We start from the raw sequence: 24,981 nt of genomic DNA on the forward strand, positions 1-24,981 counted from the left end.
AGGGTCTAGGCCTGTTGGTGTAAGACCTTCTGGGGAGAGGAGGCGGGAGCAAGGGGATGGAGGGGTGTGTGTGTGGGGGGTGAGTGGAGGTGTTGAGGTCTGATGTGCAAGAGGGAAGAGGGGTCTAGGCTTGATTGGTGCAAAGCTGGCGGGGGGGTGTGTGGGGGAGGCGGGGGAGGCGGGGAGGCGGAGTGCGGAGTGTGATGGTAAGCGGAGGGTTTGAGGCCCCGCTGGGGCAGAAGGTGGAGGCGTGGGGGGACGGTGACGTGATTCCCCGTGTGAGTAGGGGGATGGGGAGAGTGTGAGTTGGATTGAGGTGTGTGTCGGGGTGTGGCCTGGTCTGTGTAAGACTGGCTACGAGCAGGAGTAGGGAGGTGGTGGAGGGTACGGGGGTGGCGGGGTGGGGGGGGAGCGTGTGAAAGCCTGATGGAAGACTTCCTTGGGGCATGAGGCGGAAATAGGGGGAATGAAGATGTGGGGAGAGGGGAGGGCCGGTGGCGATGTAGGGGGGGGTGGGAATACATTTGGGGTCAGAAGAGCATTGGGTCGGGGACGGAGTAGTACATGCTAAAGCCTTACAATGGGGAGAAAATTGATCTGGGGTCTGATAAATGAACGATTGTCCTCCCCGCACATCTCTGTAACACATGGCGGTTGAGGCGGCTTAACATCAGGGGCCGCTATGGGATTTGGGCTTTCTAACGGATCAACGAAGAACCTTGGTGGGGCAAGGTCGGAGAAAGATCGGCAATAAACAAATTTAAATACTTCTCATTTCATAGAGCAAAGTTTTGGCTTTAAGTTAGGGTGAAGAAGCTGCTCAAAGGTAAATGCAGAATGTAGAAACATCTAACTGGTTCTGGTTTCCTTTCAAACGTATATCCTTGTCCTGACTACAGACGTGGACATGTCTGAAGCAGAGGATGTGCATTGGAAGATCCAGGATGATGATTGGTGAGATTTGAAAAATTCTATTTTCTCTTAGTTTAGTCTTACTCTGTTGGCAAAACGACTTTCTCAAAAAGTGTATGTTTATGTCACTTAGAGTCTACAGAGTGTATAATTTGGTTAGTCATAAAATGAGAATTGTGAAAAGAGAGCTTAGAATCATGGGAGTCCAGCTTCTATCCAATGCATGAATCCTCTGTATAACAGCTCTTTTAGTGGTCAGGAGTGTACAACTTCATGAAGCAACACAATGCAGTGTTGAATATGTGTAATTTCTAGAAAGTTCTTCATTCTGATGAATTTCAAATCTGTCCTTTTGTTACTCCCAGTGTTCGCAGTGCTGCCCTCTTGAGGTACACAGGTGAAGTATTTTTCTTCTCTGGGATAGGCATTTTAAGATAGTTGCCTCATCTCCTCCAAGTCTTCATTCTCCCAGAACACTGCTCTGTTTTCCTCCTTCACAGGTAAGATAAGCATACAGACAAGTGTCTGGTATGGGAGAAAGTAGAGACCATAGAATAGAGAGTCTGGAAATAGACCCAAATACATATGAAACTTTAGTTCATGATGAAAAAAATGACATTTCAAATCAGTGGGGAAAAGATAGATTCATTGAAAAATAATTTGAAGATAATTGGTTGACCATTCGGGAAACAATAAGAATTGGATTCTTACCTCATCACTCCTTATACCAAAATAAATTACACTTGGATAAAATATTTAAAAATAAAAAAATGGGGCTTCCCTGGTGGCGCAGTGGTTGAGAATCCGCCTGCCAATGCAGGGGACATGGGTTTGAGCCCTGGTCCGGGAAGATCCCACATGCCACGGAGCAACTAAGCCCGTGAGCCACAACTACTAAGCCTGCGCTCTAGAGCCTGTGCTCCGTAACAAGAGAAGCCACTGCAATGAGAAGCCCGCACACCGCAATGAAGAGTAGCCCCTGCTCGCTGCAACAGAGAAAGCCCGCGCACAGCAATGAAGACTCAACACAGCGAAAAATAAATAAAATAAATAAATTTATTAAAAAAATTAAAAAAATTAAAAAAATTAAAAAATGAAACCATTAAAAATGCTAGAAAATATAGCTGGATTTCATTTCCAGTAATTTTGGAGTGGAGAAGGTCTTTCTAAATTTGATATCTAACAAAAGCATAAAAATGACAACAAACTGGAAAAATATTTTTATTACTTATGATAAAAGGCTATCTTCCTTAATCTACAAAGAACTTTTAAAAGCAACAATTAGGGAGTTCCCAGGTGGCCTAGCGGTTAGGATTCCGGGCTTTCACTGCCACGGCTGGGGTTCAATCCCTGATCGGGGAACTGAGATCCTGCAAGCCACGTGGTGTAGCCAAAAACTAACTAAATAAAAGCAACAATTAAAAAAGGTGAACAAGCAGAAAATGAGCAAAAGTTTTAGAAGGTAGTTCTCAGGGAAAAAAATACAAATGGCCTATAGACATTAAAATTTATTCAACTTTTAATTTTATTTAAAGAAATGAAAGAATTTTAAATGAGTGAGATACCATTTTTCATATATCAGATTGGCAAAGATTAAAAAAAAATTTTGATAATACCCAGTGTTGGCAAATTTGTAGGGAAATTTCATACAGTCATGGTGGGACTATAAATTGGTGCAACCTTTTTTGGAGGGCAATCTGGCAATGTCAAAATTTTAAATGCCCATGTCCTTTGGCCCAGTAATTTCACTACTAGGACTTTTTCTTTCATTTTTAGGACAATTTTATTTAATTTCTGTATACATATACTCACATATACATAAGTGCAAAAATGTGGTTGCATCATACATGTTCTTTTTGTAGTTCACTCTTATTTTCTCTTGACTCCTTTTCCCCTTCTCCTTCCTTTCCCCCTTGTCCCTTCTCCCTGTAACTCATGCTCATTAGATCATATACAGACATACACAGGTTGTTTTGGTCTTTGTTCAGTTCTGTGGATGAAGGATGTATGATTAATTACTAGCGCACAGAGAAATGCATACGAGGATGTTCATTGCAACATTGTTTGTAATAGCACAAATTTGGAAGGAGTTTAAATGCCCGAAGGGTGTATTTGAATAAATTACGGTTCATCCAGAACAAAGTGATAAGAGCTATATGTGCTGATAGGGGAAATACTAAGGTATATAAAGTCTAAAACTGCAACCTGTAGACCAATCCATATAGCATAATACCATTTATAAGAAGAAAAGCTTTGTGCACTTGACTTGTGCTGGTATGTGCTTTATGCGTAAGAACTTTCTAAAAGAATAAATACGAAACATTGTTTATCGCTGGGGAGTGGGACTGTTGGAAGAACAGGGACAAAGTGTTCCTCTTCCTTACTCCTCTTTTCAGTGTGTTTTAATCAGTCACAAAACTGTCTGGTAAACATTATTTCATGATAGTCAGTAAAGTGGGGAAGATTAGCAAAAGAATGCAGCAAACATTTGGAAAACATACATCTTAAGAAGTAATAAAAAGAAATGCTAATTTAAGAATGATTTACCTCTTAAATTAGCACATTTAAAATATTTAGTCCTATTATAGTAATATTCCTGACACTGTAAACTAGTACAACGCTTTGGAAACAATTAGGGAAATGTACCAAGAGCTATAAAATTGGTCATACTTTTGACTGAGTAATTTGACTTCTGGAAATCAATCCTAGGAAAATCCAATTTATGAAAGTAATTAAATGCACAAAGATGCTATTTGCAGCATTCAACTAAAGGATCAAAGTAATGTGTATGTGATCAAAAATGCACAAGGTAAAGTCCGAGCTCTCTCAATGACCCTCAGTCACTTGCCCCAAATAGGGAGTGCCCAGGGCATTTGGTTGGCATTAGTTCTCCTGAGAAGTAAGCAGGTATATTCTGCGTTATAAGTCAGCCCCTTGCAAACTTGGTTAATAGGAGTCACTCCTCTAACATTTGATGAAGAATTGAGAAACCTGAATTCCTGAAGCTACAGATGCAAAGCCCAGATGCTGGACTTCTGCTTGGAGATTGCTCTTGAGGTTGGACAACAAACTGCCAGTCTCTCCACCCGCCCTTGTTGCAAGTCAGGACCATTATGTCTCAGGATCCGGGCACTGTATTTTCATTAATGCAGACAATATTGTTAGTTGTTTGTTTGTTTTTACTTTGGGCTGACTCTGTACCTCAGACTGTCACATAGATGGGCATATATGTGTAATTAAATTTTTAAGTGGAGAAAAATATTACTTAGTGAGATCTAATGGGCAAAAAAATCCTTTAAAAACAAGGTTCTGGGCTTCCCTGGTGGCGCAGTGGTTGAGAATCCGCCTGCCAATGCAGGGGACACGGGTTCGAGCCCTGGTCTGGGAAGATCCCACATGCCACGGAGCAGCTGGGCCCGTGAGCCACAATTACTGAGCCTGCGCGTCTGGAGCCTGTGCTCCGCAACAAGAGAGGCCACGATAGTGAGAGGCCCGTGCACCGCGATGAAGAGTGGCCCCCGCTTGCTGCAACTAGAGAAAGCCCTCGCACAGAAACGAAGACCCAACATGGCCATAAATAAATAAATAAATAAATAAAAATTAAAAGAAAACCAAAAAACAAAAACAAGGTTCTATGGGGGTGTGGGTGGGAGGGTGGAAAATAATGAAAGGGGTCCTGGGAACCACTTTTTGAGATTCATTCATTTATTCAACAAATATTTATTAAGTACTGGCTTTGTACTGAACAGTATGAAACAGATACACTTCCAAATCCTTGCCTAGCTTACTGTCTGGAATGGGAGATAGAAGCATGTAAACAGGCAATGACAGTATAGTGTGATAAATGCCATGATGGGGGAGAAGTACATGATCCTGTAGGATCTTGTTTAATTTTCACAATAGCCCTATGAGATAAATGGTTCTTTTACAGCTGAGGCCTAAGAGTTGCATTTACAGAAATCTAGGTGAGAAGTGATGGTGGTTTAGAGTAGAGTGGTGATAGTGAAGTTGGAGAGATTTGGATGAATGTAGGATATATTATCAGTTCAGAGACTACCCACATTTTAACATTTCTGAGATTGGGATGCATCGTATGTTTGATAGCATGTCATCATTTAGTAGTGTTTTTTCCTTTCTTAGAGGTACATATAATAATGTATCAGGTTAGATGAAATACACTCTAGAAGTAGAGCCAAAAGGTCTTGCTCTTGGATTGGACATGAGAGTTGAGAGAGAGCAAAATCAAGGATGACTCCTAAATTTTTGATTTGCATTTCTGGTTGGATGGTGGTGCCATTGACTGAGATGGGTAAGACTGTAAAGGAACAGGATGAAAGGAAAAAAATGAAAAAATCTGTGTTGGCCATGTTACATTCTTTTAAAATTAATTAATTAATTAATTTATGACTATGTTGGGTCTTTGTTGCTGCGTGTGGGCTTTCTCTAGTTGCAGTGAGCAGGGGCTACTCTTAGTTGCGGTGCGCGGGCTTCTCATTGCCGTGGCTTCTCTTGTTGCAGAGCATGGGCTCTAGGTGCGTGGGCTTCAGTAGTTGTAGTGCGCGGGCTCAGTAGTTGTGGCTCGCGGACTCTAGAGCGCAGGCTCAGTAGTTGTGGCGCACGGGCTTAGTTGCTCCGTGGCATGTGGGATCTTCCCAGACCAGGGCTCAAACCCGTGTCCCCTGCATTGGCAGGCGGATTCTTAACCACTGTGCCACCAGGGAAGTCCCCTAATATGATTTCTTAGTCCTTTCATGATAGAGTTCTGGTTAAGCAACGAAGACCCAACGCAGCCAAAAACAAATAAATAAATAAATAAATTTATTTTATAAAAAATTAAAAAAAAAATCAGTGACATGAGTCTTGAAACACTGTCTAGGGACTTGTATTCCTGGTCGTAAATTTTACTTGAGAAGGGTGTCTAAAATCTGCCTTCTTTTTGACCTCCTATTTCTTCCTTAGTGCTGTCCTCGGACCTTTTCACTTTTCCTGTTGGTTACTAGCCAGGCTGGAATTCGATATTTTCTCTTTCGGGATTAGAGTGGGACTCTCTGTTGTGTAACTTTTTGTGTCATGTTTCCAATCCCTGATTCCTTTTGCCTGACCTCTAAAAAAAAAAAAAAGTGTGTGCGATATATTGATAATAGGTTTCAAATAACCAAGGTCACGTTTTGACCCATACCTAGGAAACCAAGAGTTTTCTTTCTTTTTTTTTTTTTATTTTTTAAATGATGCGATCTTTTTTTTTTTTCTTAAATTTATTTACTTATTTATTTATTTTTGGCTGTGTTGGGTCTTCGTTTCTGTGCGAGGGCTTTCTCTAGTTGCAGCAATTGGGGGCCACTCTTCATCGCGGTGCGCGGGCCTCTCACTATTGCGGCCTCTCTTGTTACGGAGCACAGGCTCCAGATGTGCAGGCTCAGTAATTGTGGCTCACGGATCTAGTTGCTCCGCGGCATGTGGGATCTTCCCAGACCAGGGCTCGAACCCGTGTCCCCTGCATTGGCAGGCGGATTCTCAACCACTGCGCCACCAGGGAAGCCCGAGTTTTCTTTCTTGATTAAAAAAAAAGAAAGGGACTTGAAGCCTACTACTGAATAAGTCCAGTGTACAGTGATCAATAAATGAATAGGAAACTTAATCAAGGGGGTGAGCCAGCATGTGTCTTGAAAGAATGTATATAAAAGGTATATAAGCAATCCAGTAATCAACCTCAAGGCCAAAATAAAAGTCCACAAGAAGTGGGTAAGGCTAACTTTTTATATGTAAAACCTTATAAATGTTATGTAAAACCTTATGTGTGTAAAACCTTATAAATGTTATGTAAAACCTTATGTGTATAAAACCATATAAATATATGTAAAGCCTTATAGCTATTATAAGGCTTTCTTCAGCACTTTGGTTTCCTCTGTTAGCTCTATTGTCACAGTAATTCATGATAAGATTACCTATGGGTAGGTCCTACAGCTGGAGCCTGGCTCCAGCATGGAAGTGATGCTTATCGCAGTATGACTTTTCTGAGCTGGATCTTGAGTCCAGTCAAGATAGCTGACAGTGTTCAGTCAGCTGCTACCTGGTGAGCTAAAGGATCCCCAGCTGCGGGCTTCCCTGGTGGCGCAGTGGTTAAGAATCTGCCTGCCAATGCAGGGGACACGGGTTCGATCCCTGATCCGGGCAGATCCCACATGCCGCGGAGCAACTAAGCCCGTGAGCCACAACTACTGAGCCCACGTGCCACAACTACTGAAGCCCATGTGCCTAGAGCCCATGCTCCTCAACAAGAGAAGCCACCGCAATGAGAAGGCCGCACACCACAACGAAGAGTAGCCCCCACTCGCCGCAACTAGACGAAGCCCGCGTGCAGCGACGAAGGCCCAACGCAGCCAAAAACTAAAAAAATAAATTAAAAAAAAAAAAAAGGATCCCCAGCTGCAATGTGTTTTGGTGTCACCTCAGATAGTACAGTTTTCCCTCAGTATCCGTGGGAGATTGGTTCCAGGACCCCTCTCAGATACCAAAATCCTGGATGCTCAAGTCTCTTATATGAAATGGTGTAGTAATTGCATATAACCTATGTACATCCTCCTGTATACTTTAAGTCATCTCTAGATGACTTATAATACCTAATACAATGGAAATGCTCTGTAAATAGTTGCCAGCGTGCAGCAAATTTAAGTTTTGCTTTTTGGAACTTGCCGATTTTTTTTTTTCCTGAATGTTTTCCATCTGACGTTGATTGAATGAGCAAATGTGGAACCCGTGGATACGGAGGGCCGACCATACTGCCAAGCTACAACAACAGGCCAACTAGGCTGCTGCCGGTGGGGGTAGGATGAGTACTAGGGCCTCTGGCAAATTGCGAGGCAGAGAAGCAAGCGACCCAACACCAAGGTTCACTGCAGGGAGCAGTTGCAGCTTTGAAATCACACTCTGTTTGCTCCCCAAGAAACGGACTTCAGCATTTGTCCATTTACTCAGGTAGCAGTCCCGATCAGTAGACCCTCTTCAAGCAGCAAAGCCCCAAAAGGTGTCCCCCTTGCTCTTTTGCCCTTTTGATTTTTAACTGTAAACTCTGCATCCTCAAGTCCTTTCCCCTGTGGTCCCTTTCTCAGAATTCACTTTCATATCTTTAAATAGAAATATACCACTTGGCAGAAAACAGGCTTCTCACTGATAGCTAATGATACTCAACTAACATTCTTGTGCAGTACGGACTGAGCAGCTTGTGCCTTCTAATTTTTCTTCTCCTCCCCTATTGTGATCTTCATTTCATAAGCCTTAAAACCTTTTTGCATTTCAGAAACTCTGATTGATGGTTCTTTTCATTTGAGATTTTTGACATTTGGTTGCTTATGACGTTAGTAGCCTTCCTTTAAAACAGAATGTATTTTATTTTTCAGTTCCATTCTTACTGTGGACTCAAGCAGTGATGAAGAACTTGATTACTGTAAGTAGAGTCCCCTCAAAGCAGTAATTTACAATTTAAAGCATAATTTAGCCATGTCTCCGTAGAGATGACTAAAATGTGATTTGGGACATTTGGTGTAAGCTGTCCTAGGTTTGTCTCCTCTAGGTCTCGTTCTAGATTGGCAAAGCAAAGTTTATTTCCCTACTGTGAGGAGCAGAGGAAGTTCTTTGTGCTTCTTTTCCAATTTGCTTCCTTTACTTTTTTCATTCAAGGTCTCCTTACTTTTATTTCTTCTCTCTCATGGGAGATGTAAGAGTCCACCATAAATTTTGACCAGCTCTAATTTATGGACTTTGGTTTTAGGGAGTTAAAGACATGGGTAACCAGATTTGATCATGCTTCAGATGCTTTCTGATGCCCTCTTTCTTTCTCTGTTTCAGTTGTGTCTGGACTGAACGTGCAGAAAGGGAACATCAGGTGGGTAGGAGAATTAATGAAATTTGACGTTTTTAAGGAATGATGTTCCTGGTAAGATGACTTAAGAATAAACATCACATTTTCTCTGTGAATCCTATGTTCAGGGTCATAATGGGTGTTTGGTCTCACAACTGGGTTCAAAATATTAGATTTCTTATCCTTGGCCCATTATTTAATTGGTCAGTTTCTTCTTCAAAATGTCTCTCTGAACCATCCCTTAACTTCCAGTCTCCACTACTAAGGCCTTTATCAGTTTTTACTCTTGTATCTGTGTGGAGCTTTTTTTTTTTTAAATAAATTTATTTATTTTATTTATTTATTTTTGGCTGCGTTGGGTCTTCGTTGCTGTGCGCGGGCTTTCTCTAGTTGCAGCGAGTGCAGGCTACGCTTTGTTGCGGTGCGCAAGCTTCTCGTGGCGGTGGCTTCTCTTGTTGCGGAGCACGGGCTCTAGCTGCGCGGGCTTCAACAGTTGTGGCTCACAGGCTCTAGAGCGCAGGCTCGGTAGTTGTGGCGCACGGGCTTAGTTGCTCCGCAGCATGTGGGATCTTCCTGGACCAGGGCTCGAACCCATGTCCCTTGCATCGGCAGGTGGATTCTTAACCACTGCGCCACCAGGGAAGCCCCCGTACAAGAGTTTTTTAAGTGGGCTCCTAACCCTGATTTCTTCCTCCTCTGATCCAGTCTGTATCCCACTTCCAGATTAATCTCCTGAGACACTGCTTTGATCATATTAATTGTCTATTCAAGTTGCTTATCATAGGGAAATCAAACTGGTAAGCCCAGTAGTTAAAGTCCTATGTGATCTGGCCCTAACCTAACTGTCAGCATTGTCTACTACTTTTCCTATTTAGGAGCCCTCTGCTAGATGAAGGGGTGTTGCCCAGGTGCCAAACTATAGGAAGTGCTAAGAAAAAAAAAATTCCTGGAATAAAACTGAAATAACTGTGGTTTCCACATCAACTCCTTGAATTCCTGTAGAAATATGAATTGATCATTCCTGTCCCCCACCCACCCACCCAAGGCGAAATAGTGCTGTCAAGTGGGAAAATGTTTTTCTAGCTAGTTCTGATTTATCTCTGTTGATTATTTTTGCAGCATGCAAGCCACCAAGCTTGACACCAATGTGTGAAAGTGATTTAAAGTCTGCAGTTGCAGTTAGCTGAAATTCTAGAACTGAATAATGCATTGTATAAAGCTATCTATTAGAAACTATCAGTTTTATTATTTATACTTTTACAGTTAGGTTTATTGAGGAATGACTTAACATACAGGAAAATTAACCCTTTTTGGGTATACAGTTTGATGAGTTTTGACAAACGTATATGGTAGTGTAACCATCACCACAGTCAAAGATGCAGAATTTCCATCACTGCCCCTTACATTTTAAATGGTATGGCATGGATCCTTAGAAATATTCTGGTTTACAATATTATACATTATAGAGCCCTTGTTTGATAATAAATTTAAAAGTATCCAAATTTTAAGTAGAAAAATTGGTTTCTTCCTGCCTCCACTAGGTAGATGTTGAACAAATATGTAAAGAAAATCCATTTCAACGGGTCTCCCAGGAGTGCCCACAGATCTTGGTCCAGTCCCAGGAGGCTTCTATATATGGGATATTGTAGGAAGGGTGGGTTTGGGGAGGAAGGTGATGAGTTCAGTTTTGGGTATGCTGAAATTGAGGGGCCTATTAGGCAGGGCTGATATTCAAAACATTTACAGCCAATAGATACAGACAGGGATTAGTCAGGATGGCTGCCTGACTGGTTCGAATAGACACCATCAATAAAACAGTTGGTGAGGCTGTACCTGTGGAGACTGACTAAAAACCGGCCCTCCCCACAGGATATCCAGGTAGGAAGCTGGCACTGTGGAGCGAGAAGTCAGAAGCAATGTTGGGCTGGCGGATGGATAATGTTTACCCAATCCTTAGGAATTAATTGGATTGGCATGAAAGGGGTGTGGATTAAGCCTGGGAATGAGTGAGGAAGAGAATTGAGTGAGAAGGAGTGGGCAAAAAAGGTGAGAAGAGAACCAAAACCAAACAGTATCCCAGAAATCAAGAAAAGAGAGAATTTTAAGGATGGAATGAATGGTTAACAGGAGAGCAAAGGCCCATCAACTTGGCAGCTTAAAAGTGGTGAATATGGTGGAAATGGATGAATGGATTTGTGCCTGTAACGGGTGCAGACAAGTCCTCTAACAGTGTTTTAAGTAGTTTTCTGTCTCATCGTAAAGGTATATCACACTTATCGTACACTGTTTGGGAAATACAGAAAGGTGGAGAATTTCAGCCTTCTGGAACCTCTGACCCAAATACCTGGGCCAGCTGAGAACGATGGTCCCAGAGGCGTGCTCACCACCAGCATCCTGGGTGGCACAGGGATACTGCTGAGTTGGACTCCTGCCAGAGCAGTCCGTCAATTAGAGAGGGCGGTGCTGGCTTCGGGCTGCAAAGAGTGGCGCCCAGGAGAAATCTCCCTGCTGAGGCTGCCTCTCTGTATCTGTGGCAGGGGGATCTCAACGTGGATAAAGAGAAACGGCAATTAACTAGACCTCTCCTTAATCAATTTCCCCCTGCGCCAAAACTATTTGAACACATACCGTCTGACAGCCCACTTCACTCTCTCCGTACTTGACACATTCCTCCTTTTGAAAGGATTGAGACAGATGGAAAGGTTTGGTACGAAGATAGGAAAGATGGAAAATCAGGAATAACAATTGAGTAGTTGCAGAGAAGGGGAACAGAGTTACTGTGGGAAACCAACAAGTCATTTCAAAGTGATTATGCTCATTGGAGCAAAGGTAGAAAATGCCATGAAAAGAAGAATGTTGCATTCATGCTTCTCTTTTGTTTTTCCCTGTCTCATCACTCAGCTACATGGTGATCGACTCAGACTCTGATGATGGATACGTCTGTAAGCAAAAGAGAGCTAAGATAGCTGAAATACATATCGATAAAGGCAAGTATACTACTAACTTAGAGAAGGTGCAGCCTCACCATGCACAGTCATCTCAGGATGAAAGTCAGCAAATGTTCTATTCTGAATCATTTCGTAGCGAGTGCCACTGTTTTTTCGTCCTATGTGCTGGACGTGGATATGGCTGGGTTCCCCGCACCGCCTGGTCAATTTCCTAACATAGCAGCAACTGTTCTTGCTGCCTTAGACCCCAGGCATCGCCCTCAGTAGAGTTCTTAGCTACCCAGCGTTACATCACGGGAGCAGAGGGAAGTCAGGAACTCAGCCTGATTAGCGTGAAGGTTGCCCTGCTCCTCCGCCTTCCGCTCTTTTCCTCTTTCTCTGTGTGTGGGGATGACAGAGAGGAGGAAGGAGGAGTAAGAGACAGGGGCTCATTCTTTCCAGCCTGATGGAGACTCGTGTGTGAGGCTTACGGGCCAGCTGACAGTGACTTCTCAGAGGAATGCTTGTTTTCTCTGTCTAGCTGTTTGTCTTTGCCTTTTGCTACCCCCTTTATATTTTCTAGAGAGTCCTGTTTTTCTTAGAGCCTGTTTCCCATAGCAGGTCCATGCCTCTTTGGATTCAGAGGCCCTCATCACCTTTCGGGAGGCACAGAGTTTTACTCGCGGTTCAGAACCCGCTCAGTGGGTGTGAGACTTGGAAGACTAGGAGCTTCTTAAGCCTTTGGGATAGTATTTTATTGATCTCCGTTTGCTAAGTACCTGGTGTAGGGCATTAGACACAGGCACCTACTTAAAGTACTGGCACCCTTAAAAATACTGGATACTTCTTTGATAACTACCTCAGATATACCATTGATATCAGAGAAGGGAAAGGAGAGGTGGCTTGGAACCCGCATTTCCTACTGTTTCACCACCTGTCCCCTCTCATTTCCTTTTTCCCTCCTCTCTAGCTCTGAGTGGATTGCCTGAGCAGGACAGAGGTCCAGGTGCAGAGTAGGGGGTGTAACGTGACAAGCTACTGTAATGCAGAGGGAGCCCCGAGGGAGGTAGCTTTAGAGTAGGGGCCTGAGTGACAAAGCCAGAGGCCAATTTATCACCATAGGCCACCAGTTGCTAACTCTTTGAATCAGAAGATCCATTGTCTTTTGAGGATGAACTTTCAACTAAGACTGCTCTGACTGGTAGCATCCATCCCAGTAGTGGGATGAAGAATGCTTCAACAGGACTGTCTTTGTATGTTTCTTTACTCTTCTCCACATGCCATTTCTTTTGCTATGGTAATGAATTTAGGCAGTTTTACAGAAAAAAAAGGCCCAAGGAGCTTAAACACATACTTCCAACCTCACTTGTAACCTTTGTCAATGTACAGAGTCATTTTTTATAGATTGTAAGCAGTGTGTCCCTACTTTTTATTTATTTATATTTTATTGAAGTAGAGTTGATTTACAATATTGTGTTAGTTTCAGGTGTGTTAGTTTCACAGCAAAGCGATTCGGTTATACACACACGCACATATATATATATATATTCCTTTTTTCTATTCTTTTCCATTAGAGTTTATTACAAGATATTGAATATAGTTCCCTGTGCTATACAGTAGGTTCTTGTTGTTTATCTATTTTATATATAGTAGTGTGTATATGTTAATCCCAAACTCCTAATTTATCCCTCCCCCCAACACCTTTCCCCTTTGGTAAACAGAAGTTTGTTTTCCAGGTCTGTGAGTCTGTCTCTGTTTGGTAAATGAGTTCATTTGTGTCCCTACTGCTTAGAATTTCAGCTGCAGGTGGGAAATCTTTAACTCTTCTAGGAAGGATGACTTTTTACCATAGGAACACCCACTGCTTTCTCTTTCCTTATTGCATATCTGAAATTTTTTGATAATTAATTTAAATCATAGATGAGACTCAAAATATATTATCCCAAATCTGCAATTTTAGGATACAGAGTTTTTGCACCATAAAGATATTTTCACAACTTGCTCATGCTGTGGTTTATATTTTTTACATCCAGAATCATAGATACCTAGAAGTTGAACTCTGAGCAGACTGCAGAGAGCTTGAGTCTTAGACACGTTGCCCCTTATATCCAGATGAAGGGATGGATCCTCAGTGAGGGCAGGGACAGTCTCAGTGTTCCCAAGGCCTCTCAGTGCTGGCATCAGAACTTAACTCCTCACTCTCACATCAGTGGTTTTGAGAGCTTCGGACTTATGGACTAGTTAAAACAAGAAATTTTGGTGACTAACATAGAGTTGGCAATTTTTAATTTGTCTAATGATGGAAATAAACTCCATCTACCATCTGTCACCATAATTTCATAAGGTAAAGAGCACCAAAAGTTTAGTCAGGACATAATCTCAAAATAAAGGACAGTCCTTTAAATTATAGAAAGCTAGCTTGATAGGGGAAAAAAAAAACAAACCCACTTTATTATTCTAATTTCTCTTATTTTGCTCTGGCCCAGTGAAAATATACACGTTTCGGACCTGTGGGAACCCCTGAGCACCTACAGAGAATGTGATTTGAAAATTGCCTCTGGGTTTGGATTGCTATTTTATCTGTCACTGTTCTCAGTAAAATAAAAAAGTAATAGAGGGAAAATCGTCTAAATAACTGATTCTTACCTAGAATTCATTACATCACAGTTCCTGACTTGTTTAATTTGTGCTCAATAATCTGAACTTGAGTTGGGGGTGTGGGGTGTAGAGGGAGTATGTTTATACGTCATTGTGTCTCTTGGATTTCAGATGAGATTGTGGAAGTGTCTGATACCGATGAGCAGCCGCCCCAGGACTCTCCAATACTTATCAGTGATGATGATGATGATGATGATCGTAATGACTTGGAGGGCCCTGTGCTAATAGAAGATGATTCGTGTGATGAGGACCAAACTCCCTCAAATGAGACAAAGAGGGATGAGTTTGTTATCTCCCAAAACAAATCATCTCATGATGTTGGTAAGCAGGATCTTGGGGAAAATGTCTGCCAGCCACCAAATGACGATCCTAAGGCTGAGCTAGAGATTTCAAAGGGAAAGTTGTCAAGTGATGAAGAGCCTGTACTTGTGGTGGCACAACCAAGGAAAAGGAAAAATAAAACCAAAAACATACCTGTGACACCTGGTAAGCCAATCAAACCAAGTATGCCTGTCCCACGAAGGCTAGCGCCACAAGTGGGTGCCCTTTCCCCCGGATACGTCTGTCTTGTCGAGTCTGCTTGTCCTGTCTACTAACCCTCCGCTATGTGTCAGCAGCTTCCTAGTGGCCGAGGGAGGCAGCCATCCCAGTGAGAAGGCTCTTTCTGGGGAAGGGTGAGGAACACCTGTGTCGTCCTCATGCTCCAGTGTCTTAGTATCTGCCGTTCCATCCATTGGCAGTGCTTTTTCCCTGCAATTTTTTGTCCTGAGGATATCCCATTTTTCTTAGGATCCACCCCAATTGCCACTTGCTGTAGGAAGCCATAAGTCCGAGGTGCTCCTCCCTCCCAGGTTCCCAAAGTTCCTAGACCCTGTCACTAGTAAAGCACTTACACAACTGTGTTAAGTATGTTTCTGAATCTGGCCTCCCAGTAGATAGTGAGCCTTTTTTTTTTTGTCTTGGCCACATCACATGGCATGCGGGATCTTAGTTCCCTAACCAGGAATTGAACCCGTGCCCCCTGCAGTGGAAGCACAGAGTCTTAACCACTGGACTGCCAGGGAAATTCTGATGGTGAGCCTCTTGATGGGAGGGCTCTCACTCATCCTTTACTCTCTCCCGGAGTCTAGCCTGGTACTTGGCACGTACTAGACGTTTAATAAGTTTTTTAGATAAATGAATGAAGGGCACTCACTCCTGATACGTGAATTTCTGGCTAGAGCAACCGGCAGTATGGGTGCTAGACAAAAGGGGAAAGATTTGGCTTGCACATTGGATGAAGGTGCCGCCTGGGATGGGGGCCATTTTCCTCAGAGTGAGTGCGTGAGCTATGCCACACCATTCCTGGTACTGCACGTGCCTCAGTCGCCCCCACAGTCTAACCTCCAAAGGCATATTCATGTAGCCTCATAATAGTCCTCAGCGCCTAGGACAGAATCCTATCCTGCTTACTCTGCTTACTCGCGTGGGTGAAATCTTGCATGCGGACTAACGGAGGAGGGTGCCCACTTCCGAGAGAAGCGTTGAGTGTATATGTGCTGCTCTGGGCTTGGCTGTGAGGGCTCCTCCTGAGATTACCTTTCTGTGAGTTGCTGGTTGGTACCAGTTTTCAGGGTACAAATGAACTACTCCCTTTTCAGTTGTTAAAAGAGAAAAGGAGCATGGGACTTCAAAGAAGAATCCCAGCGCAGCAAAATTTGAACAATGCGAGCCTGGGTATGTATGTACTGCTCACGGTCAACGGCACAGGAGTTGACTGCACAGTTGTCACGTGCAAAGCTGTCCACTGGGCACGTGTGGGGGTTTTCAAGGGGATGAAGAAGTCTGCTGGGGCGGGGGGGCGGCACAAGTTTTACCTCCCTGAATGGGGAGGGCAGAAGCGGCAGGAGGAGGAGAGGAGGAAGGGAGTGGGGAGGAGCCTCGGTGCCCCCCCTCCCCCTCCCCCAACAGAGCCGGGCGTGGGCGCTCTGCACAGATCTCAGCAATTCCGGGCAGACTGGAGCCCTTTTGCCCTCCCCCGCGACAGGAGCTCTGGCCTCTGAGGTTTCCTTTGTCCTTCCACTCAGATTAAACAATGATGTGTAGCTAAAGATCCTTTTTTTCAGGCTAGATACAGCCTCATGGCCACCAGTTTGCACTGAACTAAAGGCAAAGGCAGTGGGAATGGTGAGAAGGCAGAACAGATGCGTTCCCATCCATTGGAATTGGGGGGAGGCAGTCAAGATTGTCTTCCAGGGTTTTCTAGTGTTCTGGATGAACCCTTATTTTTTTAACCCTTATTCTTTTAAAGAAAATTTTTTTAAATTGAAGTATAGTTGATTTACAATATCATGTAAGTCGCAGGACTACAGCACAGCGAGTCAGTATGTATATATATAGATAGAGATACTCTTTTTCAGAGTCTTTTCCATTATAGGTTATTACATAATATTGAGTATAGTTTCCTATGCTCTACAGTAGGTCCTTGTTGGTTATCTATTTTATATGAACCCTTAGTCTTACTACCTGTATTTGCAAATGAAGCAACTGACAAAGGATTAATCTCCAAAACTTACAAGCAGCTCATGCAGCTCAATAACAAAAACACAACCCAATCCAAAAATGGGCAGAAGACCTAAATAGACATTTCTTCAAAGAACATATACAGATTGCCAACAAACACATGAAAGAATGCTCAACATCATTAATCATTAGAGAAATGCAAATCAAAACTACAATGAAAAAAAAAAAAAAACTACAATGAGATATCATCTCACACCGGTCAGAATGGCCATCATCACAAAATCTAGAAACAATAAATGCTGGAGAGGGTGTTGAGAAAAGGGAACACTCTTGCACTGTTGGTGGGAATGTAAACTGATACAGCCACTATGGAGAACAGTATGGAGGCTCCTTAAAAAACTAAAAATAGAACTACCATACGACCTAGCAATCCCACTACTGGGCATATACCCAGAGAAAACTATAATTCAAAAAGAGTCATGTACCAAAATGTTCATTGCAGCTCTATTCTTGCACATTTTTTTTAAATTTATTTATTTATTTATTTTATTTATGGCTGTGTTGGGTCTTCGTTTCTGTGCGAGGGCTTTGTCTAGTTGTGGCTAGCGGGGTCCACTCTTCATCGCGGTGCGCGGGCCTCTCACTGTCCTGGCCTCTCTTGTTGCGGAGCACAGGCTCCAGACGCGCAGGCTCAGTAGTTGTGGCTCACGGGTCCAGTTGCTCCGCGGCATGTGGGATCTTCCCAGACCAGGGCTCGAACCCGTGTCCCCTGCATTAGCAGGCAGATTCTCAACCACTGCGCCACCAGGGAAGCCCCAATTCTTGCAAATTTTTAAAGCTTAAACGTTCAGGTGAAATAAATAGTCTCTTTATCTTTATTAAGCTATATGTTAGATATTATATTGATACTGAAAACAACAGGTCATTTAGACCAAAGACATGTTAATGCTCAAAGGAAGCAAAAAAAAAAAAAAATTGTATTTTCTCACTTAGATTCCAGAAACTTCTCACTTTTTCTCTTAAAAATATGATATAGTGAGCATACTTTTCTTTGTTTTTCTTTGCATTCAGGAGTAATTTATACTTACATCTGAATTATCTTACAAAAGAAGGGATGTATTTGAAGGACTACGTTTCTTTTTTTAACCTGTATTTTGGGGCAATAAATGCATCCTTTTTTTAAACATATGGTGTTTTCCTTTTAAGAAATTTATTTATTTATTTATTTTTGGCTGTGTCGGGTCTTCGTTGCTGCGCACAGGCTTCCTCTAGTTGCGGCGGGCGGGGGCTACTCTTTGTTGCAGTGCGCGGGCTTCTCACTGCGGTGGCTTCTCTTTCTGTGAAGCACGGGCTCTAGGCGCACGGGCTTCAGTAGTTGTGACTCGCGGACTCTAGAGCGCAGGCTCAGTAGTTGTGGCGCACGGGCTTAGTTGCTCCGCGGCCTGTGGGATCTTCCCGGACCTGGGCTTGAACCAGTGTCCCCTGCATTGGCAGGCGGATTCTTAACCACTGTGCCACCAGGGAACTCCAATAATTGCATCTTAAGGGGAGAAGAAGAATGATGTGTCAGGCGTAGGGGCAACAGAGAAACTTGGACTTGAGCAGAGAAGCTCTCTGTTTCTGCATTTCTCTTTGGTTTGGCGTGTCATGTCCTAGATGGGTCCCCTTGCAGCAAAGCTTGTTCTCTGGATTCCTAGATCCATATTTAAGCTGCTTTGCCTCTAAGGGACATGTGTCTTGGGTAGGTCCCAGGTTGCTTTGCTAAAGAGTGTGACAAATGAAGGAAGAAGCTGCTCCTTTGTGTCATTGTCCTCTGCCTCATATCAGGAGGCTGGCCTGTTTGGACTCTTCTCTTTTGCCTTGCTGCTTCCTGTTTCAGTCTGTAGGCTTCCTGTTGTGCTCAGCATTGTTCCTGTGCAGGCTGCTTGCTGGTCATGGTGTCTGATGCATGCGTCTGGGGTCTTGTTGGTTCCTCTGATGTGGAGATACTCAGTCTGCAGTAAAGCAGCATTGCCACTGAAGTGAAGGCTTGCTAAGCCACAGGCTGCTTGATGTGAGCACAGACACACGCAGAGATCATGCTCTCTGCTGAGGTCTGCAGATGGTTTAGGTTTTTATCTGCCACCTTTTCTGATGCAAATTTGCTTTCAGGACTAAATAATTGGAGGCAGAAATATTAGTCACCCATATCAGACTGTGGGGCAGAAGTCCCTTATTTTAGCTGCCTATATCTTCTCTGGTACTTTCCCTCTGTCTCCACCCCGGGCAACTCTTATAGGGTTTTATTTTGTGACTTAAGGGTTAATGAGTGTCTTGGCAAAATCTCGGTCTCAGGGGTTCTGTTAGGTCAGAAACACTTCCCTCTGTTTGCTACTGGTTTGTCATCTTTTCAGCTCTGTGGGCTCATCTCTTTGGACTCGTGAATTGTTCCAGCCAAGATAAAAATGTTTCAGTTCAAATAAATAGATATTACACGAGTGAGTTTTTTATGGGCTCAGCACTATTCTTTGTGCATTTGAATTAGGCCTTGAAAGATGGGGCAGCAATAGTGGTCTAATGGAAAGACCATGAGGTTTAGGTCAAAAGATTCAGTGTCTGTGAAATTTGGGTAAGTCATTTAACCTCTGAACTTAAGTTTCGTCATGTGCAAAGTGGAGATGGTAAGAATAGTAGTAGCTTCTTTGGAGGGTGGTCGTGAGGATTAAATATGATGATGCAAAAGGAAGTTCTTAGCAAATGATGAAGTGCTCCACAGAGAGTGGGTCTCAGTAGAGGTGGAGGTGTGGCCATTCTAGGCCATGGACAAATCGGTTCATGTCCAGGGAACATTTAAGTTGCCCAGTTTGGCCAGAGTGGAAATGATAGCTGGAAACAGAGGTTGGAACCAGGTTGACCTGGGCCTTGAATGTTAGGCCAGACAGTCAGTGAAAAGCCAGGGAGGGACATCATTGGAACATGGCCTAGGAAAATTAATCTGGAGATGTGTGTGTGTGTGGTTGGATTAGAAGAAAAAGAGCCTGGAGGTGAGGAACACAGCGGGATGCTGTAGTAGCAAGGCACAGAGGGGAGGACAGGAACTTGACCTAGAGTGGTGACAGGGTGGAAAGGAGGGGCTGGCTGGAAGAGATGATGCGAAGGAGACAGTGGTCTGTCTGTCTTTGTGCCTAGTTGAATATGGGGTGAGGGAGAAAAATGAATTTAAAAAGTCTCTGAGGTTTTCAGCCTGTTATAACAGAAGTTGAACAATTAAACACATTTAGCTGGAGACATACTCCGGTTAGTAAGTTGGAAATTTGCACTGGGCAGTTGTAAACGCAGATCTTAGGAGAGAGATGGAGACTGCAGATCCAGATGTGGGATCACCCCTGTTGAGGTTGGAACCATGGGCTTCACATCTCTGACAATGTGCGGGGAGTGACGAGAAAAAGGCTATGAATGGAACCTTATAAGAGATGCCCCTGTAGCAGGAGCTGGAAGGAAGAGAGACCAGCAGGTCTTCTCTAAGTCTCTCTTGACATGACCTGTATGTATGCATTTCTTCTACTGATTTCTTTCCCTCTACAAAACTCAGTTGAATTTACCTTTGCAGGAATTCTGAGTGCAAAATACCTGGATGTTTCTTGCGTGGCATTGAGAACTCAAAGCAGTATTCTGGAAAGAATTTCAAGCAAAATAAGGATGAACTGGTTCAGAAAATCTACGCTTTGTGTAACAGCTCTGTCTTTGATAAAAAGGTAGACTCGATGAAATAAGCACTTACTGAGCACCTGCTGTATGCCCAGCTCTCTTGGGAGCTGGGAGGTGTGCAGATGTACTAACTGTATATTTCCTGCCCTTGAGACATACATACTACTGTATATTTCCTGCCCTTGAGACATACATACGTGAAAGACACGGAGAATGTTTTGTGGGTTATAGTATATGGTCCAGACTATTACTACCACAGGTGATCAGCAGAGGGAGAAATCACTGAGAGCCTGAGCGGTCGGGAAATAGGATTGCCTGGAGGGAGTGAGACTTCTTCTGGGTCTTGAAGGATGGTAAGGGGAGAGAACAACAGTGGTGGGAAAGAGGGCAAGTGTTGAGGCTTGACTATCTGGAAGAGCGGGTTCGTGTTGAAGGATACTGGGAAAGAGCTATGGGACCTTGGGCAAGTTACTGAGCCCCTGTTTGCTCATCTGTAAAATGGGGGCAGTCCTAGTACCCTAGTCCCTACCACCTACTACTTCACAGAATTACCGTTAGGCCTGGGTAAGTGAATGCCCCTGAAGTGCCTAGAACAGGGCCTATGACATAGTGAGCAGTACATGTTAACTAGCGTAGGGCTGGTTAATGGAGGGCCTTGGGAGTCGGGTTGGAAGAACTTAAATTGAAATCAGTAGGCACTGCTGCCCATGGATGTGATGTAATGTGGAGTACCTGCTGAAAGAAATCGTTCTGTCAGTAGCCTGTGGTGTGGACTGGGTCGGAGAGAATCTGGAGGCAGAGAGACCTGCGGTCATTAGGTTTTCCAGACTTTATTGTCTCTGGTGACAAAACTTCCTGCAGGGAAAGTTCTTAGATCTTTCTAAAGGTTCCCAGCCTTTGGTGCCCTTCCTGATGACAGTGGTGTTACATCAGATAACTGATGAGTGGAACCTTAAGTGTTCTGAGTTGCAGTTTTAGTTTTGCCTCATGGCTCTCATGCACGGGCTCCATCTCCTAGCCCAGCAGAAGTGTCCTTCTCTCCTTGGCTGCCCCTGAGTTTTGTCTCCATACAGGGGAGCACAGGTCCTGCATTCACGTGCTTGCAACAGTCTTGTCTTTACGTGGGCTTGAGCTTAGGTTTTATTCTCCCCAGAATGTTAGATTTGCAAAACTCTTGAGTTGATATTTTCTGGTCTGCTTAGAACCGCTTTCTGATTCGCTCTTGTTTGCTTTTTGTTGTCAGCTGCCGGAGAAAATTGACATCTGCTGGAGTAAAAAGATGCTGAGAACTGCTGGTTTATGCACCACTGGCGAGACTCGACACCCGAAGAGGGAGCGTTATGCTAAGATTCAGATTTCTCAGAAAGTCTGTGATTCTGCAGGTGATGGCAGGAGCTGGGCAGCTCCCCTGCCGCATTTACATCCGATACGGCACCTGGGAGGTCACTCTTGGGTGCTGGTGTTCTCTGGCCGCCTGTGTCACAGTTTTCCCTGTCACTCCTGGGTGGTCAGGCCTACTGTGTGTTGCTTAGAGGACATTATCATTGGATGTCTCACCGCCACCGAGAATCCAGTTCATCCATATTTCTACCGGGCCTAACTTTCTCTCTGCAGCTCCCCACTGCCAGCAGCAGCATCTCCATCCTCCCAGTAACTGAGGTTCAAGGTCCCCTGTATCTAGCCAATCACAGGATGTTCATAATGACTCTCCTATTACCATCATTCCTTCTCTGTCTTTGCCTCTGCCCAGCTATGGACCCTCATCACCTCACTTTTCTCCCTGCTCCATGCAGTTTCTTGCTAGGAAACCTTGGGCTTGCCAATGCCTCGAGTGTGGCTGTCGAGGCCATCGTACTTTGCCCCCCTCCATGTGGCCAGTCTTGTCTCTCACTACTCCACCTGTGCTCCAACCAAGCTTTCTTCACGCTGGCTTTCAAAAATGGACCACACGCTTTCCTGACCCCAACCTTGGCTCACCTTCTCTACCACACCTAGAAAGACCTTGATAATTTTGCCAATCCAGTCAATTGTTAAGGGCCCAGCTCAGATCCCAGCTTCTCCACGGAGCTTCTCCTGACCAAACCCCACTTTATGCTCCTGGAGGGTGGCGACCGGATCTCGGCTGGATGTATTTCTAGCAGTGTCTCACAAAAAGAGCACATTGGAGCTTTTCCAGAAACACTTGCTCTCTGCCATTAATAAAATCGGGTTGAATTCGGTAGAAATTTCACCTTCAGAATCCTGGGGCGATAACACTCCTGCCTGCCCACATATGCTTATGTGTCTGGTGGGGTGGAGAGTCTAGGGGTGGTTGGGTAACAGCCTGGAAGGTAATCGGTTTAAGCCTCATGATTTCTTTTCATTCCTCTTCGAAGACCGACTCCGGGATACTTTGATCCATGAGATATGCCACGCAGCCTCCTGGCTGCTCGATGGCATCCGTGATTCTCATGGTGTCGGATGGAAGTATTATGCCCAAAAATCGAATATGGTGCACCCAGAGCTGCCCAAGGTCACCCGTTGCCATAACTACAAGATTAACTACAGGATTCATTATGAGTGTACTAAGTGCAAATTCAGGTAAGACCCTTCTCCTCAGACTTTTTCCAATTACGTTTTTACTATGGCCTCCACGTGGCTCTTCAGTGATTTTATCAGGAAGTACAGGGCTATCTGACTTGAGGAGTAAAACTTCTCTACTCCTTTCCATGTCTTCTTTCTCCATTCTCTTCTGCTTTGAGCCAACCTGACCACGGCCACTGCCTGGTGCCCCGCTTGCTGAGATCCCACAAAAGAAGTCTGGCTGTGGGCTCAGGGGCAGCAGCTCCAAGAAGGTGCGGAGGTACAGTGACTGATTTGTTTGCTGTGTGGTGTCTCTTTCCTCCTTAGGGTCGGCCGCTACACCAGATCATTGAACACCGACCGCTTCATCTGTGCCAAGTGCAAGGGCCCTCTGGTCATTCTGCCATTAACTCGGAAAGATGGAACCCCCATTGAGCCCCATGTGAGACCATTTGCCAAGTATGTGCAGGAGAATTACAGAATAGTCAGGAAGGGGATGGCAGGGATAAGTCATGGGGATGTGATGAGAAAGCTCAGCAAGGATTTTAATGCCAAAAAACAAAGCCAGGGTCATTGAGGTTATCTGAGAATGTATTTGTGTGAGGCGAGTCATCTATTGGTGAGGAGTTTTAGAAAGATATCTTTGATGCTGTGAAGTTATGAATATTAGAATTTAAATCCTTCTTTAAAAGCTTCCTGCTGTTAATGATGTTTGTTCTTCACTAAGGGTTCTGTTGCTAACCATTTTGTGCTGATACCCAAAAGCACTTTGGATCTACCTTGGGTCTTACTTAGATGCTGTAGTTTTAACATGTAGAACAAAATGCGAAAGAGAAATGAGTTCTGGAGAGTGGCACGTTGAGAGAATGAGAGGCATGCTGACAAGAGAACAAGTTTTAAAGACAGTACTTCAAAACCAGGGCTGCTGTCAGATGTAACCTGTTACACCTATCTGGAAGTGAAATACAGACATGTTTCATGAACTTAGTTGCTCTTGACATTGTATGAAGCCACCTGAACAATGTAACTGTTCATAAAATAAAAATAAATAAATGTTTTCTGCAGTTCACTTGTTAGCAAAGTCTGTTCATTGACAACCCATGTCCAGAGCAGAACAAACCCTTGGGTCTTTGTCTAAGACCCCGGACCTCTCAAGCTCTCCAGGATGTGTCTGGAAGAACAGCCTCCGTTTAGGGTTTCTTTTGGATTTTTGTGACTGCGCATAAGCACTTCAACAACCTCCCCACTTTTGGGAGCTGTCTGGGATGTAGACTGGAATCAACGTTGTATTTGTTTTCTATTTCTGCCAAAACAGTCTGCCAAAGCAGATTACCACGAGTTTGTGACTTAAAACAACACAGATGTATTATCTTACAGCTCGGGAGGTCAGAAGTCTGGTGCAGACCTCATAAGTCTAAAATCAAGGAGTGGGCAGGGCCACATTCCTCTCTGGAGGCCCTGGGCGGGGGAATCAATTTCCTTCTCTTTCCAGCTTCTAGGGGCTGCTTGCATTCCTTGGTTTGTGGCCCCCTTCCTCCATCTTCAAAGCCAGTGACATCTCTTTCTCTGACCCTCTCCCCTTCTGCCTCCCTCTTTCACTTTGAAGGACCCTTGTGATAACACTGGGCTCACCCAGATAATCCAGGAAAATCTTATTTTAAAGTCAGCTGATTAGCAACCTCAATTCCCTTTTGCCACGTGAGGTAACATATTAACATATTCACAAGTCCTAGGGATTAGAGTGTGGACATTTGGGGACTTGTTATTCAGCCTGCCACAAACATCTTTACTAGTCTAGCATCACTGATACTTTTTTATCGGCAGGATGTGTTATTCTGTCATCTGCCTTCCATCCTTCCTGCATTTTGCAGATGC

General features: G+C 43.9%; 1 protein-coding gene across 2 annotated transcripts; it reads left to right on the forward strand.

Moving 5' to 3' along the window:
- The first annotated feature begins 522 nt into the window (after positions 1-522).
- Positions 523-24,896, forward strand: GCNA (germ cell nuclear acidic peptidase). Of its 2 annotated transcripts, none has more exons than XM_082446030.1 (8): positions 523-954; positions 8,310-8,794; positions 11,672-14,841; positions 15,996-16,071; positions 20,447-20,591; positions 21,788-21,926; positions 22,920-23,124; positions 23,434-24,896. In XM_082446030.1, exons 3-8 carry the CDS (start codon positions 14,433-14,435, stop codon positions 23,681-23,683), a joined length of 1,224 nt encoding a protein of 407 aa, XP_082302156.1. In that variant the 5' UTR covers positions 523-954; positions 8,310-8,794; positions 11,672-14,432; the 3' UTR covers positions 23,684-24,896. The 2 variants fall into 2 exon arrangements, with proteins under 2 accessions (XP_082302156.1, XP_082302155.1); XM_082446029.1 differs by lacking the exon at positions 523-954 and having other exon boundaries at positions 8,268-8,356; positions 8,758-8,794.
- Positions 24,897-24,981: the final 85 nt, after the last annotated feature.

This window comes from Balaenoptera physalus (genome assembly GCF_965194825.1).
Source record: "Balaenoptera physalus genome assembly, chromosome: X".
Taxonomy (NCBI): domain Eukaryota; kingdom Metazoa; phylum Chordata; class Mammalia; order Artiodactyla; family Balaenopteridae; genus Balaenoptera; species Balaenoptera physalus.